We start from the raw sequence: 16828 nt of genomic DNA, 5'->3' as shown, positions 1-16828 counted from the left end.
CCAAGGAAGTCAAGCTGCAAGAATATTTTTTAGAAAAGGAAACAAACTCCCAAACAGGGAACCTGCTTTAACAGAGTACAGTATGCATTCATGTCTTCAGCTCATAAACAGCAATGACAGGATAAGCCTGAGCATCCCTTTTTCTGTAAACTAATGGAGTACAGAAGTTTCAAAATAACTAGCAACACTGATGTGAAATAAATATAGAGCACTGTTGAAAGTCTCTGAGATGTTCCATGACACACACACTTAATATTCTCAAACATTTGTCTTTTCCTTCCCATATCGTCTGTCACTTTCTCAGGCTCCCTGTTTTAAGATGAAGGAAGGTCAAATCTGCTTTATATTTTATACTCTCCTTTTACTTTTCATTTTAGCTTTCACTTCTCTTTTTCCTCTCCAGTGTGTCCTGAAAGACAGAATGGAGTTTCACATTGCTTTGAAAAATCAAACCTTCTCTTTGCAGTAGAAAATGCTTAGCTTTCACAAGAGTTTCATCCCTTCATCTGGTGAATTACTAATGGCTGAAACTCAGAACAGCACTTTCAATTAACAGAAGCTTAACAGTCACTCAGTCCCCTGCTGGAAGTAATTCACTATTACCTTTATTTTATAGAACAATTGAAGTGTTTAATTAAAGTCACAAAGCAAATGAGTGACAGAAAGGAGTAGGTTAAGCATAATAATTTCTACTTCTAGCGTGAAGCTATATACTGGTATTCATTAAAGCAAAAATCCAAAGGTACTGCACCTTTGTTGATAGTTACCTTTGAAGGATCAGAAAACAACAGAAATCTTTCACTTCAAAGTGACAACAGACAAAACAACAGTATTTTTCCACTTGAAAGATTTGTTGCCTTGCTAAAGTGTTAGTGGGAATTTATACTAAACTTCAGCCATATATGTAAGCTATTCTGAAAATAATCTCCCTGGAAACTTCAACAGATACAAAGAGCACAACAGCGCTATTTGATAAAGCAAATTCTCAGCTACAAAACTATTTTTCAACACAGTCACCACCATTTTCACCAGCAACGAACAAGAGCCTGTACACTGTGCTCATAAAAATCTGCACCAGCAGAGGTGACCCACTCTTTCACTACTGCTATGACAGCACTGTTACTATAAGACAATGTTGCCCATGCTGTCCCATCTGTCATCCACCTGAACAGATGGAAGCCAAGAAAGCACCAAATCTGGGCTATACGGAGGGTATGGTGGGACAGTCCAGCCAAGATTGGCAATCTGTTTCACAGTATTCCAACTGGCAGGGAGCGTGGCATTATTGTGTTGCAAGATAAAGGTTGTCACCTTCTCAGATCTGACTCTGGAAATTTGAGCCTTCATCTTAGTCAAGTCACAGTGGATGGTTTGTCAGTGTTCTAGGAAATCCACCCCTATCCTGTCCCAGGAGACAGTGCACATCACTTTACCCACTGAAGGTTGTATCTTGTACTTCTCCTTTGATGAGGAATTCACATGCTGCCACTCCATGGACTGCCACTTTGACTCTGGCTCAGAGCAGTAACAACACATCTGGATACCAGTAATGATATGATCTGGAAAGCTGTCACCTTTGGCTTCGCATTTGTTCCACAGGTCCTGACAAGCATGCATATGGTGTCCTTTCTGCTCCTGTGTGAGCATTTGTGGGACTCACCTGGTGCAAACTATGAGATACTGCAATATTGTCACCATTGTTCCCAGTACACTTAAGTCAATATTCAACTCCTTGGTCATAAACTGTCAGTTAATGCGGATGAGCTGAACAAGATACTCTTCAAATTGTGGTTCGACAGCTGTACACTGTTATCTGGAGTGTGGCTTATGCTTCACAATGCTGTTGCCACTGCTGAAACACATCACCCACCGCCTGTTCAGCAAGCACTGGTGAATGTCAGTGGGTGCCATTTTTTTGCACATGGAGAAATTCAGTGACTCACTTCTGCTTCATACACACTTTCATGTCAGACACCATTTAGTCAGACTGCCCCTCTGCTGCTATCCATCACATGGCAACAATATGTAACAAAATATTGGCAAGAAGGTTCAGCCTCTACTACCATACCACCAACATCTGCCTCTGATGTTGTGAGCTGACATCATAAGATAGGAGGCGTTACTTTCAGAGCAGCCCTGGTACATTACATACTTAAATGTGTGTGGATATAAAAACAGATACACAGTTTTAGCTGAAGTAGAGTTCAAAGCAGGCAATGTGAATTTCTACTTTTTCCCCTTGCCTTATTACTTACTGTGAGATTTGCTGCGCTAGATAATAGCTATTTCATTAGACTGAACTCAGCTGAGCTGCTCTGGGTTGGGGCCTAAAAGTAAAGGTCTCAAAACAGTCAAATCGTAAGCAGTAGCAGTCTAGGCAGAGTGATCAAATAGAGATATGGAGTGCACTGGGAAAGCTCATCTGGTGCTGGCTGCTGCTGAAAGCAAAGAGCCAAGTCCTACTGTTCATTAAAAACAGCTTTGAAAGATCTATGGTCTTGTACAGTATTTCCAGAGTAGTCATTACCACATAAACTGAAAACAATTGTATAAAGGTTCATAAAGCAGACCTGTTGACAGTTGTGAGCAAGATATTATTGCTATGTCCTACTGCTGGAAAACAGAAATAAAGGAGAACACCATACCACCTTACTTTCACTAAGGGCAATGGGCAAGCGATTTGCAATAGCACAGAGCACATGTAACACTAAGACTTAGTACTCCAAAGACACGCAGTCTCCTTCACAACACCATTTTCTACTTGTTTCCAGAATTCAATTTTACAGTGCTGTGGAGAGAACGTGTAAATAAAAATTCAGTAAGATTTTTAAGGTCAGCACTGTCAGCATCACTCAGCAAGAATTTGCTCGTTTCAGCCGTACCATACTTAGCAGAGATAGGGACAGAAATGCAATAGAAATTAGTGATTATCTAATTGGAAGACAATTTTTAAGAAAACACCCAAGGTAAATTGCATGAGCAATAAGACTAAGCTGGCAAGTTCATGAAGCATAATTTAAGCATCTCAAGTTCACAGAATACTATTTTAAAATTATTTTCTTGTTGGCAAGTCTTTCTAGTGTCCATACCATTAAGCTATAATAATTCAAGGAGGCATCAGATTTTAGATTTGAAATCCAATGGTATTTCACTGAAAACTAATACTCAAACATACTAACCTCCGAATTTCAGACTTCTCTATTCTTCCATCTCCAGAATTCTTCCTTGTTCCAACTACAGCCTGCAGTAGATTATTGATCAAAGCAGGTGTCCTTTGCTGCTACAGACATTACAGCTTCAATGACAACGGGAGACCACTAAGAATGTAGTGATCACCTCAAAGCAATTAATCACCCTGCACAAGTTGAGTGCAGCTCCTAACAGCGCAGCTAATGGGAGCTTTAAACTGTTGCAGCTGCTGCAAGAAATACACACACCATGCAAAGACTGGATGACAACATCCAGAAGCCCTGTGCACTGCACAGCTTCCCAAATTAAACAAACCAACATGAAGTCATACCACATACCGTGAAGTCAATAGGTTCACTAATTTAAGAAATAAAGCTTGTAACTACTGTGTCTAGGACCTATCATTGGGAACAGCTACTTTCAAGAAGTTACATTAGTAGAATTTTTAGTGTTATTTATTATAGCGTAATAAGGCTTTTCTCTGCTTAGTTCACTTGTAGGATTTTTGGCTTTATTTTAGACTCTGAGGAGCCTCTTAATAATAAATGACTGACTCATTCCTTCCTCCATTGCTAGGTCACCTAAGAGTTGTAATAAATGAAATTCTCTCATCCGCTCATTATTTGCTTGGAAAAGCATGTGCTGTTAGGACACACTTCCCAGACATCTTCAATTGGCAAATTACGGATGTGATATATTGTGAATGCAGCACTAAAACAGTGATTCACCAGCATAAGACACTGAAGAAAAAAGAAAAAAAAAAAAGTACTGGTATTTCAGAGGAGTCCTTTAAGTGAAGGAACTATTTGTTCAATTTTCAAGTATTTCTGTTTGACTTCTCCCAGATGGGGAATACAGTAAGAAATAAAAGGCCTTTTCACAAGCAACTAAGAAATTGAGCTGCTTGCCTCATTTATATAATTCTTTGTAAAGAAGTCATCCACAAATGTGCATACTAATTTTCCCTTGTGAAAAGGAGCAGCAATAATAACCAACAAGTTGAACGTTAGCATATTTGCGACCTAGCTGTCAAATCAAGATGTGTGAATTACTGTGCTGCCTTATCCATTCATGTTCAGAATTTAATATATGCCAGCTTACACAGTGCTTAGAGATGAAGAGCATCTTTAAAGGGATGGAAAACATACGCCCCCTTCTCCCTCTGGAACAAAAGAAGAAAATTTTGTTGGTTGTAATGCAACAAAATCAATCACAGCTCTTTGATAACAGGTTTGTTAGCACTCCCCTGGAAAATAGGGCACTTGGGTATTCTTAACTACACCAGACACGGATCCAAAATAGCCTTTGCTGTTGCAGCAAATTCATGCCAAGGCAGGCTGATTTATTTTCATTTCCAAATCTCTGAACAATTTTGTTCTGCAGAAATACTGAAAGATCTGGCATATGCCAAAAAGACAACACGATTTTCTAAACTGAAGGGACCCTGAATATGATGCGAGGTGCTTCAGCCCTCTGATAAGACAGATTGAGAAAGTAGATGTTAGATAGCCTAAAGAAGGCTTCAGAGAGACATTGCTGTGGCCTTGTAGTGTCTAAAAGGAGCCTACAGGAAAGATGGAGAGGAACTGTTATCAGGGAGTAAAGTGAAAAAGGGCAATAGCTTAGAACTAAAAGCAGGAAACTTTAAATTAGATACAAGGAGGAAGTTCATTACTCAGAGGATGAGGCACTGGCATCATCCGCCCAGAGAAACTGAAAATGAACCACCCCTGGAGCCATTTAAGGCAAGGTTGGATGGGCCTTGAGCAGCCTGACCTGGTGGAAGCTGTACCCTGTCCTTGGCAGGGGGTTGGAACTGGATGGTCTTAAAGATCCCTTCTACTCCATTCTACAGTTTAAGTACATCACCTTTTACCCAGGGAGGTGTTCAGCACATAAGTAGCAAAGGATAATATTCTTCTGGAATTAGGTAAAAAAGTATCTTGTAGACTCCAGAAAAAGGAATGAGTACCTGCTTACCAGCAATCCTACAGCTGATGACGGAAAAACAATTTTGATAGCTGTAGATAAAACAGAGGGAGCATAAGCAGCAGAACTGCATACTCTACTATACTACAAAGAGCAAAGCATAGGAAAGTATACGGTCTTCACTACGTTCAGAGAAAATGCCAACAAGATTTTCTGCTTTAGCACAGCTTCACACCTTAGCAGTCCTTGTACATTGCAGTACCTCCAGATGTTCAGAGCCTTCATCTGAATGGTAATTACTTGAAGAACTCCAATGCATCTCTTCAGACATATGAAATAAGGCTCAGTTTGGCTTTCTCTTCAGCTTGCTCTACTGTTGTTCAGTAAACAGGGATAAAAGGGAGCCAAAAGTACCTGAAGAGTATCTCTCAATATGACTGATTCAATAGGAGCAAAATTAGTTCTGAAGAGAAAATATTGTCATGTCAGCTAATATCACCTTACACAACTGACCATACTTTAAATGTCTATCACTATTTTCTACACATTTTCCAATCCTGAGATTTTGTCAGTTGCCCTTTGCAAGAGACAAATAATAAACCCTTCTTTTTTCACTACTTTGGGATGTTGAAGGACAAAGAAATGCTCATTTTCCTTTTCAATAACATAACACGATTTAAGACAGTAAATAGATCTACTTCAAAGTGTTTTCTTAATATATACAGATCTTATTTAGACAGAAAACATCAATACTTTTAGAGCTTCTCCCTGTGGAATCTCAACAAAACTAACACATTTGTACTGCAGTTATTAGGCGTAGACATGCTGAGTACCTACAGCAGTCACCTCAGACATCTGACCTTTAACAAAGCCCAGTAACTCAATCTAGATTTGCTTGATTCTTAGAATGATGTATCTTATGCTCAAAACAAAATAGAGATACAACGACAAGATCAAAGCAGCAGAGGTATCCCAGGTCTTATTTAGGCAATGCAGATTGCAGACAGTACAAAGACCATAAACTGCATTGCAGAAACCCTTATTTGCATTAAACAAGACCGAAAAGTTGATTTTACTACAAAACAACTCCATGTTAAGATAGTGATGGATCAAGCAGTTCATTAAAAGAAACGAAGACTGTGGATAGACAGCTTACTGCTTTGTTTGGTTATTTCATGCTAGAAAACTTGTCTTAAATGGAGGCATTCTTTCTTATTTGAAGTTTCACAACTGATGTTGGTTGTTCTTTTTAATTCTTTACTACATTTGGAGGCTTTGCTGTATCATAAATCTAAAGGCATGCATCAAAGCAGAAGTACTATATAATTAAAGCACACCTGAATAATTCTGCCTAGACTTGTCTAACTTTGAAGAACATCATTAGAAGTCCAAATTCAGAAGACCTGCGTCAGAAGACCTTTGCTTGTCACATGCTGGCAATGCATGATTTTCACTAGCTTTTGACAAAACAGTGTTTCCTTCTAATGTTGGTGCTTCTTCAATCCCAAACAAAAGCTAATCAAAATCTGTGGCAATGTAAACTACAGCTATCCAGGACATTGGATACTTCAACCTAGATAATAGCAGGCTATCAAAGGAAAACACTTCAAAACCACAGGATGTAGTGCATTTTGTTTTGTTGAGATACAGGGTAGTCATCTATCTTGGAGGTTCTCTGGCATATAATGTCAGTCACTGGAGACAAATACCAGAAATAGCATTCTTTCCAACTGCTTTCTCTAACATTACTACAAAAAGATAATTTTTTTTTTTTTAACAGCTGGGAGTAAAAAAGGAGAAGGGAATTTTCCCCCAAAGCAATATTTTGATTCATAATTCTCTTCAAAATTTTGTCTCTACACTTCCCCGCCCCTACCTCCCCCCCCTCCCCCCTGCCCATGAGAGTAGAAGGGGTTTGAAAGTTCTTCAGAGCACAGATAAATCACAGCATACAATTTTCCTTGTTCCTGTCACCAGGTCAGGCTTCATTTTATTAGTGACTGAAAACTTCTGGAGTATTTTCATACAGCTAAGCCTTACCTGTATAAAACCAATACTGATAGGAAAAGCTGTAGAATAAGTAGCATTAGATAAGATGCATGGAAGAAATGGAAATCCAGTATGAAGAACTTTCAGCCTCTACCTCACCAAGGGTAAGCAGCATGCTGCAGTGAATAGCAAGCAATGCCATCACCCAATGGAATTGCTGTCAGTTTAAAAACCTAATTTGACAGGGTAACAAAATGGACTTTAATTCAGTAGCGATCAGAAGTAGTTCATCTACTAGGAAAAGATGATCTGTCTTCAATGATTGAATCCCAGCTTGCCAAAACTCTTCATTAACTAAAGCTCAGTATTTTCATCCCATGAGATTAAAATGTTCTGTGTTCCACTTGCCTGGGTGCCAAGTTTTACAGTAAAATGAGACGTTTCTCACAATCTATGCTGTAATTAGCTCAGTCACAATATGCCAGAAAAATGAATAGTAGGTCTCCAATAGAAATAAATTTCTGAAGCAGAGCTGATCTAGCTGGGTCAGCCTACACACTTCTTCCATTTGCATATACAGTCTGAAGGGTTTGATCCAGGATACGAGGCACAAACTCAATTGAAGCCAGTGACCATCTTACACACAACCCCAAATTGTTCCTGAGGTAGGTTATATTGCACTGCAACTGAAAATTTGTATGTTGTCAATTTATAAATGGTTTCAATTATCATTAATCTTGTTTCTCTCCAGGAGAAACTACTCTATTTGTGTTGCCTGAAAACCATTCACACTGATTTGACATTCCTCACCTGCATCGTCATTCACTTGCTTATTTCACTGCAGTTTTGTCACCTGCAAATAGATGGGACTTTAGATGAAAGCTATTCAGTCTGAAGCATCACTTGCAAGAAAACTTTTGAAAAAATAACTCTTGTTGATGCACAGCTAGTGCTTCTTTTCAGAGTTGTGAGATGCTAGCAACTTAAATCTTAGTCTTTTTTTGCTGTGGTGGGTTTTGTGGGTTTTTTTGTTTTTGTTTTTTGTTTTTCAGAGGGGTGGGAATATTGACAAAGGATTCTCAATCTATTCTGTACAATCAAAATCACAAGGCTATGTATCATTATGACAGTTACTTGGAAAGGCTTTTCACCTTCAGAATAAAATTAAAAAGAAAAAAAATCCAGATATTCAATATATGAAGCAACTTAGAAACTCAAAGGCTCTTTCAAGCACAAGCCATAAGCCCCAGGATTTCCAAGCCTAACTGTAGCATGCAAGCTGCCAAACAGAACTGACTCCACCTTTCCCCCTTCCTAGTACAATGGCTGTCAAGGTTAATGACAGCATGATAAACAAAGAAATATTGGCCAGATTTATATGCATAACAAAGAAAAGTTAAGTTGTTAGAAGTTTGTTTTAAATAAGTTTATATACTCTGGGAAAAAGTCTAAAATGAATTAACACTACATAACATTTTCACTTACACATTTTCACTTTTCAAAATGGAAGTAAGATTTATTCAACATTAAGTGTAACAACACATCAGAAATCAATATCCACTTATAAAATAAAGCAAAACAACATGAATAAACACAAGAAAATACTGTCTGAGACTCTCCAAGCAGGACATTTCTCATAAGACTCACAGGAAAAAAAAATGCAAACAAAGACTCAATTCCCAAAAACTCAGGTGTTGGGTTGTGGGTTTTTTTTTGTTTTTGTTTTTTTCCAGTTATAAAGCAATATATAGCTAATGGGAGGTAAACTAGAAAGGGGAATGAAATGCATCATGCTGTACAACACCAAAGAAATACTCCAACTGCATTTGTGTACAGCCTTAACAACATGCAGTAGATGAAGTCAAAAGTAAGTATAGTGTGTATATATTAGAGAGACAGAAACAAGTCAGTCCCAGGGCTTTGTTTCTTACTTCAGTTCAGTTAACAAAAACAAACAGAAGTAAATAGAGGAAGAGCAGAATCTGCGTGGTGGACAACATATCTTCCTAGAATAGTAAAGCCTTTTGAATAAGATTTAAACTGTGCACACATTTATTTGTCTTGGTCCTCTTCTTATTATGTCATCGGAAAACAACCTAGAACCAAAGACAGGCTTTATGCAAATATATACATTTTTATAAAGCTGTAATTAAACAAAACAATGCAAGTCATTCAAATTCTGCTAATCTTTTCAGTCAGGTATTAATATGCTGAACACTTACTGCTAAATCTTTTTTAAACTGAAAATAAGAGCAGGGCAAGACACTTCCCAAACAGCCTTGCTAACATACAGGGCAATTTAATTTTTTTGTTGCTTGCAGGAGAGCAGTGTGAAAACACAAATGCTATGCAATTCATTTCACAAAACAAGCCTTTCAGATCAAAAGCTGGGATGTTGGTTCAAATCAATCCACAACCTGGCAGAATTATTTTGCCAGTCTCTTTGTTTTGGTTGTTGTTGTTGTTTGTTTGTTTCTTTTAACAAACCCCTAAAAACTCCCATAGCTCTTGTCAGATATTGAAAAGCAAGCAAGCACAGCGCACATGCAGATATTAGAATTAGATAGCCAAATACAAATAACTACAAAGTTCCAAGCAGTATACATCTACATTTCCCTGGGGAGACTCAATCCTATTAGGAGATGGATTTCAAAGCTGATAAAAGAACACAGGTTACCTGGTTCCCTTCAGCTCCCTGCCTATCACCCGATGACCTCCAGAAATCTGTTCTACCAACAAACTAATACGCTAGTACAAATACTCAAGATGGATGCTTCTGCAGAACACTGATTTTAATTAACTTCAGTAAGAATGGGCTGATGGCTGACAACTGAAGTCTGACCTGTATAAGACTAGATATACTGACCTTAATTTTAAATTACTTCAAGTCTGAAAATTATTGGGCAGCATCAAGTTAAGATACAAATAAAAAACAAATGAAGGACAATTAAGGCAGATAACTTTACCACTGAAATAAATTGCACCACTCAATGACATACTTTGCTCATCTGAAGTACAGCAGTGTTTATACAGCCATATCCAGCCATGACTTAGTCTTAAAAAAAAAAATTAGTAATTCTCAATGACTGAGTAAAAAAAAAAAAAAAAAGCTGTATTCTAAACACAAACAATCAACTATCATTACCTGCATATTTCTTTTTACTAACAGCAGAAGGATCACAAAAAACTGAGCAGAATTAAAGTAAAAGGAATGTAAAGGAGAGTTAATTCAGATGTCATCAACGTTTTAAGAAGTCACCTTTAAGACTACTGAAATCATTATCCAGAACTGCTCTGAGGTCTGGCAATCACTTAAGTTAGTGCTGTAGCCACCAAATTTAAAGCTGGTTTGAAAATGGAATAGAAAGATCAAGGCAATGCCCTAAAAAGTTTGCTCTGCAAACAAAGGTTAATTTCTTGGACAAAGTTACTGATCTGAACGTTGAAATTGAACATATCGCATCTCCAGCACTGAAAGCTGTGAATATCTTTTAGTCTTCTGATATAGGAGCAAACGATACACACCTTTGCATTCTTTTTCATCGTACGTGATGAGTAAGGATTTCCCTGTAACACTTGAGATCAACCAATTTCCATTTAAGAGAATTTCAGAGATACATTAAACATGGAACATATTCTAAGTTTGTTAAGCATGAAACTCCCAGTTACAGATCAAGAATTGATCAAATACATTTTAACTTTTGAAAGACAGTGGATTGATAAGTACTACCATCTTGCTTAGGTAACAATCAGATGCAAGAGCAATGAAGAATAACCATTCGTTTGAAACTGTTACAATCAGCATGAATCAGTGCCTTCTACTTATGCAAGAGAGGACTGGTGGAGTTTCAGATTAGAACCACATCAAATGGGTTGGAAGGGAAAGCCATCTACTAAAAATATGCATGAAATTGTTGAACTGCTGCAGCCTCAAAAGCACTGTTATCTAAACATTTACATGACGTCAAGCTATGACACTCCACAGGCAAAATCCTTTTTTGTTGTTATTGACTATACTCAAATCTGTGTTTAAAAGACAAAAGCAGAAATGTTTACAAGCAAATGAAATCAAACAGCCTTTGAAAACAACTATTATTCAATGAAGATGCAATATCCAGGATTAAAATGCCTTGAGCAATTGGGAGCAAGCTGTGTTTCAATCACAAATCAGTTTAGTCAGTGCAACTAGAACATATTAGAAAACTATGTTCATCATCCTTAACATATTGCACAAGGAGATAAGCAAATGGTAAAGAGGTCCAAGAATCAGTAATTCCACCATTTGGCTTCAAACAAAAATTTAAGTTAAACACTTGGGTTTATTTGCTTCTTCTCCCCTGTTTCTAAGTACATGAAAAATAAATGCTTTTTTTTTTTTTGCATACATTATAAAATTAGGATAGCAATCCTCCAGCAGTCTATCTTGGAAGTGGAATGAAACTATTCTGACATTGTAAAAGCTGGTGGTATGAGAAATGCTTATTGGAGCTGCTCTCTCTTCTGCACGTACTCTTCTCCCATGTATTTAGAGGCAAAGGAGCAGAATACTTTAGGCTTCCATTTCTAATGCATTTTATGCAGTTAGTCATGAAACTAATGCCCAACTCTAGCACACATCTATACTCATCACAAATAAACACAAGTCTTCTTGGATTCCTAGGCTTTCAGATAAGGATAGATAGACTATCATGGAGAACTTGATGGAAAATTTTCTGCTTTAGTCAGTTGTCCATCAGAAAGTATACAGTAATTTACTAAGTAGGTGTCAGCTAAGTAGCAAAATAAAAGTATACCGTATGTGTCTGGAACTGCACATGTGCAATTTTAAATTCCACCATTCACCAAGAAAAAAATTAACAGCTTTAATCTCAAATAAATTCTTCATAATCTGGTCATAAAGCATTCTGCATGGCAACCAGAAATATCTTTACTAAAGTTTTTGTGCTCTAAGGAGAGAGAAAAATCAATCTTCAGGAAGAAACTTTGGAGAGTTGGCGTTTGGGTTTTTTCATTTTGTTAACTTGTCAGTATATTTTTTGACATGAAAACAAACAGACATTTCTTTCTTCAGGTGACAGACACATGATTCTCCCTGATGAGGCTAGAGAGCATCTACAAAGGGGCCACTATCCTGACAAAGCACACTTTAAAAAAATGTTTAAGAAAGCAAAGATCCTCACCTTCAGAAAAAGGTAAACTTAAAACATATTAGCTACAAGAGTTTCAACAGAAAAACCAAAAAACTCTGATCACAACCATGCAGAGTTTAGAGCTCAGGAAGTCTGCTGCTGCTGAAGAATGATGACACCAGATTGTCTCAAATGTCTTACAGCAATCCTAGTGGTTGGATTGCTGATTGGACTCGGTGGCTGCCAGCTTACTCAAATTGCTTTAAGCAAACAGATGTAAAATTGGAGGACCTCTTAAAGTATATAATCTCCTCACTTCTGAGATGTTGACACATCAGGTACTTCAGTGCTGAAGCTGGATTTGATGGTTACCAATGAGGATCTGCCCTAGTGTCTATGATCTCAACATCCTTCCTTCCTTTCTGTACCTCATCAGATGCCTCACATTTATTTTTTTTTAAGTTGATAAAAAAAAAAAGGACACTAGAGGTTTCAATAAAAACAATTCTACAGTAGTCATAACAGCAAGAACACAAGTCATTTAGATTATGAACAAATTAGTCTGTAAGGGCTCAACTAAATAACGGAGAAAGCTCTATGAATTTAAATCAATTACAGTTTATGCTCCAACATACAATACTTACTGCTTCTGACCATATTAACTTAAGCTTTTAGTTATTATATTTATTGAGTAGCAGCTATAGAGTTACAGGACAGCTAAAACTGAGTGTTAAAGCAGTCTGTGCTTCAAATCTTGTTTTTAGAATACTATAACATTTTTTCTTCCAGAAGCTGGTAAAATTGTGTATTTTAAGATAGATAATACTTTTTAAAAAGTCACAGCCAATTAAGAATCTACCACTGCCTGTTTTACTTTTCAGTTACACATTCTACAGCAAATTTAATTTGGCTTTTCAGTATTTGAGCATGACTTTCACACAAATTCTCTAGGGAAACTGCTTTAGCAAGGAGTTGGACTAAATAATCTCCAGAGGTTCCTTCCAACCCCTACTGCTGTGTGATTAGGAAGCACTGTCCCCCTCCCCAGTACCAGACTGTTTTTTCCATATGTAAATATTTACACTCTAGTATCAAAAAGCTGCTTCATCTTCACTGGTAATGGTAGACAATTCCTCAAACTTCACATTGCAATATCTACCATCCAGCCTCAAATCTTAATTAAAACTCAATTATTGCTATAGCCTTCTCAATTGCAGACAAAAATCAAACGTTTTCTGGTAGTATTTTTCTTTATGTTATTTTGGAGGCAAAATAAGTTCCTTAATTTTATGTATTCTCCCTTTTTACATTTTTCAAGTACTTCATAAGGCTTTTAACAACAGACTCTGAAGACTCAGCATTGAGGTGGTTCACCCTGACAAAAGTCTTTTTACATAGGTGCATTAGTACAGTCTAACAAGAACAGACCAAGTAATTTTAGTTCAAGGACATCACTGCTACTTTATGATGACTATTTTCGCAGTTATAACTGTTCAATGATTCAGAGAACACTATAATTTCATTATTTTCTATTCCATCAAGTTTCTTTTTCTTCAAATTTCACAAATGTTTCCCCTACGCTCTTCTGTATAGACGATGTTCAATCATTCCTTGACAAACAGCAAAACTCTGGATTCTTTCTGTTCTCTTAAATAATTAATCAGTATTACAGAACTTTTAAGGTACTTAAACACCTCCATGCCATCTCTTACCGTTCCTCTTCTAACCATTTCACTACCCACTGTAAGCGCTTCTGTTAACATCACTGCTACTTACTAAGGACAGAACTAACATTTATGTACAATGGAACCTAAACAGAAAATTACAGAAAAGAAGCACACATACCAGTCAATTTCAATTAGCTACAGGTTTTGTTAAAGGCTCCTTACTAGCAAAAAAATTTAGGCAGTCAGTGAATGAATTCTTTCATACAGTACAGCATGAACATTTGGCGAGGAATGAGCCCCTAATCACAGGCTGCTTGCTGGCAGTGGCACCTGTTACTGAGGCAACTAGGATACCCCTATGGAAGAGCTGAAACAATTCCGTGATCGCTGGATAAATTGCTTGTGTTCACTAGAGCAAGAAATATTTCTTTGGAATGTACCTCAAAATAAATTCCTGCTCAGTATTAACATTTTCAGACAAACTGAATAAAAGGCACTGTTACTCAAGCAGTACATTTGTTGTCACCTACTGTTTAAAAAAAAGTTTTCAAACAATTAGCTACTGTTGCCCTAAATAGGCTTCCTTGCTACCTCACAGTATTTTCATCTTTCTGTATAAAAGCTCAACAAAAACTTTCTGAAGCACATCGAGTCTCACCTTTATATCTAAAATTATGAGTTAGTATAACAGTATACATTACAAAATTATACCATTTACTTCAGACGTGTCTGAACAGCTAAATCTTCAAACTATACAAAAATAAAGTGTATGAAATCTTACAAAAGGAAGACATTAAGACATTAATAGCTAATCCAAAAAAATATAACAATAACTTATACACAGCAGTAAGCATAAGCAATGTAGCCTACAAGAGCTTTGAATAAACAGAACTCTGCAATATGTCTGAAACAAGCATCACCTAAAATTGGAACATTCCCAAAGCACAACAATGTTTCCAATTTATTGTCTTTGCCACAGTACAAACTTTCACAAACCAGATGTCCATTGTCCATCAGTCTGTAAACAAAAGCTACTAATCCCCTCCTTGTTAAGAGGGTGAATATTTTCAGTCCCCAGTAAAGTTTCATATCGATCACTTGCATAAGGAATCAAGAGCTTCTTCTCTTGTTAAATTACACACATCTATATAAATTTATCATACAGCCTGCAGTGAAGTAAAATCACAGTGACAGTCCTGGGAAAAATTTTTTTTTTGTTTGTTTTTTTAACAGCAGGACCTGAACCATTCTAATAATAAATGCATTAACAAAGCTTCCCATAGTAAAAGCGTGGCATTTCCATTTCCAGAAATCAAGTCAATTAGAAATCCTAGGTTCTACTTAAAAACCCCAAAAATCTAAAAGTGAAAAGTTTCATCTTCTCAGTCAAATATCAGTCTCTCAATTTTACTTGCAGAGAGACTTTTCCAGTCTGTAAAACAGTAGTGCAATTCAATTAATTCTACTTCTCTTTATTTTTCTTGAAGTCCAGTAGATAAGTGTCCTAGCTCTATGGAAAGATAGGAAGATGCTCCGGTAAACAATAAACTTTGGCAAGCCTGGGAAGGCTTACTAGTTCATTAAAGCTTTTAAGTCCAAAGTGGCTTAAAAAGGGTTTATGAATAAACAAAAGGGGCAAAAAAAGAAATAAATAGGCAGAAATGAATGTAAACTGTCTGAAATTTTTAATGATTTCTCATTGACAGCTGGCACGATCTTTGACAAGAGAGTCAGTTAAATAGAATTGACCTAGAGAACATCCCATTTGAAAACAGAATGCTCAAATGGAATTACATTCCTAAAGATTAAAAAAAAAAAAAAAAAAGAGTTCTTACAATGTTATTACAGATTTCTGCCCACCTCACTTACACTTCTTCTTAAAGAGGCTTTTTATTTTTGATGGCTTTTTGTTTTTTTCACCATTTTGATACAGGTCCTGTGGGATGCTACTTATCCTAGGGACAGAACAAGCTTCTTGGCTGGGTTTACTATCACTGCTGGCAGAAGAGCATGAGGTGTGCCGAGGCTTTACAACTGGGATCCCACTTGAAAGCTGGTTCATGCTGCAGGACTTCTCCAAAATTCCATTATAAACTTTGCTTGCGGGGCTAAAAATCATGCTTTTAGTTTCTGCCATGCCTACACAGTCAGGAGAGCCCCTAGATATATCTGCAGTTAGAGAAGAAGAGTCTCCTGTAGATGATTCCTCAAGTGAGAGTTCTTCCCGGGATACTTTCTGAGGAGAAAGTGTCTGGTACATTTCAAGACTAGACGGAGGAGACTGCTTCCTTCCAATGGATGAATTTAACGAGTCACATTCCGAACCTGCTTCCTGTACTTCCCTGAGTCAGAGCAAACAGAGGAGAAAACAATGAAACTTTAATTGCATGGTGGGATTTAAAGGAAATAAATTTAGAATTAACAGCATTAGTCTAAAAGCACCACCCACTTTTCCCTAGTAGTTAATTAACAAAAAAAACATTAGGTCAGACATTTTAACTTACAACTTGAATTATATCATTTTATTACCTAAACTTAAGTTAGTCAACTTCTGAAATCGTTTTTGTGGGTAGCAGGAATCGGTCATTTTATCTCACTGAAAAGAACAAAAACTATCTTTCTGGCACGTGAAGTCAAGAAAAGTTATGAAATGAAAGGAGAAGATTTAAGTCTATCATATACAAGAAGTTTCTTCAGGACAAGTGTCCCTACCTTTCAACAAGCTCATTTGCTCCTTCCAAAAGGAATTTAACCTTTTCCTATGAGGCCATGTAACAAGAGTAGGTACACGCTCAACATGCTGTAAGAATTGTGTTACCATCCATCTTCTCTTCGCCCAGTAGCTGACATTGCTTTTGATCCTAGTTTCAGATGTAAAAGCCAGTAACATATTGTAATGGAGAATCAGGGTTAGTTCAGTGCACC

General features: G+C 37.0%; 1 protein-coding gene across 2 annotated transcripts in view; it reads right to left on the bottom strand.

Annotated features, from left to right (window-relative positions):
• Positions 1-12098: 12098 nt before the first annotated feature.
• The window catches only part of STIM2 (stromal interaction molecule 2), a 63167-nt gene continuing 58437 nt past the window's right edge, over positions 12099-16828 (bottom strand). The window contains exons 12-13 of one of the 2 annotated variants that reach the window (XM_052681993.1): positions 16616-16764; positions 16095-16245 (exon numbers count right to left, since the gene is read on the bottom strand). In XM_052681993.1, the coding sequence (XP_052537953.1) occupies positions 16208-16245; positions 16616-16764 (187 nt within the window). In that variant the 3' untranslated portion in view covers positions 16095-16207. Of the gene's footprint in view, positions 16246-16615; positions 16765-16828 lie in introns of both variants that reach the window. The other variant, XM_052681992.1, reaches the window with a different exon arrangement.

Source organism: Tympanuchus pallidicinctus, unplaced genomic scaffold (genome assembly GCF_026119805.1).
Source record: "Tympanuchus pallidicinctus isolate F22 unplaced genomic scaffold, pur_lepc_1.0 scaffold2, whole genome shotgun sequence".
Lineage (NCBI taxonomy): Eukaryota > Metazoa > Chordata > Aves > Galliformes > Phasianidae > Tympanuchus > Tympanuchus pallidicinctus.
Note: the sequence above shows the minus strand (reverse complement) of the source record. Positions and strands in the feature narration are given on the sequence as shown.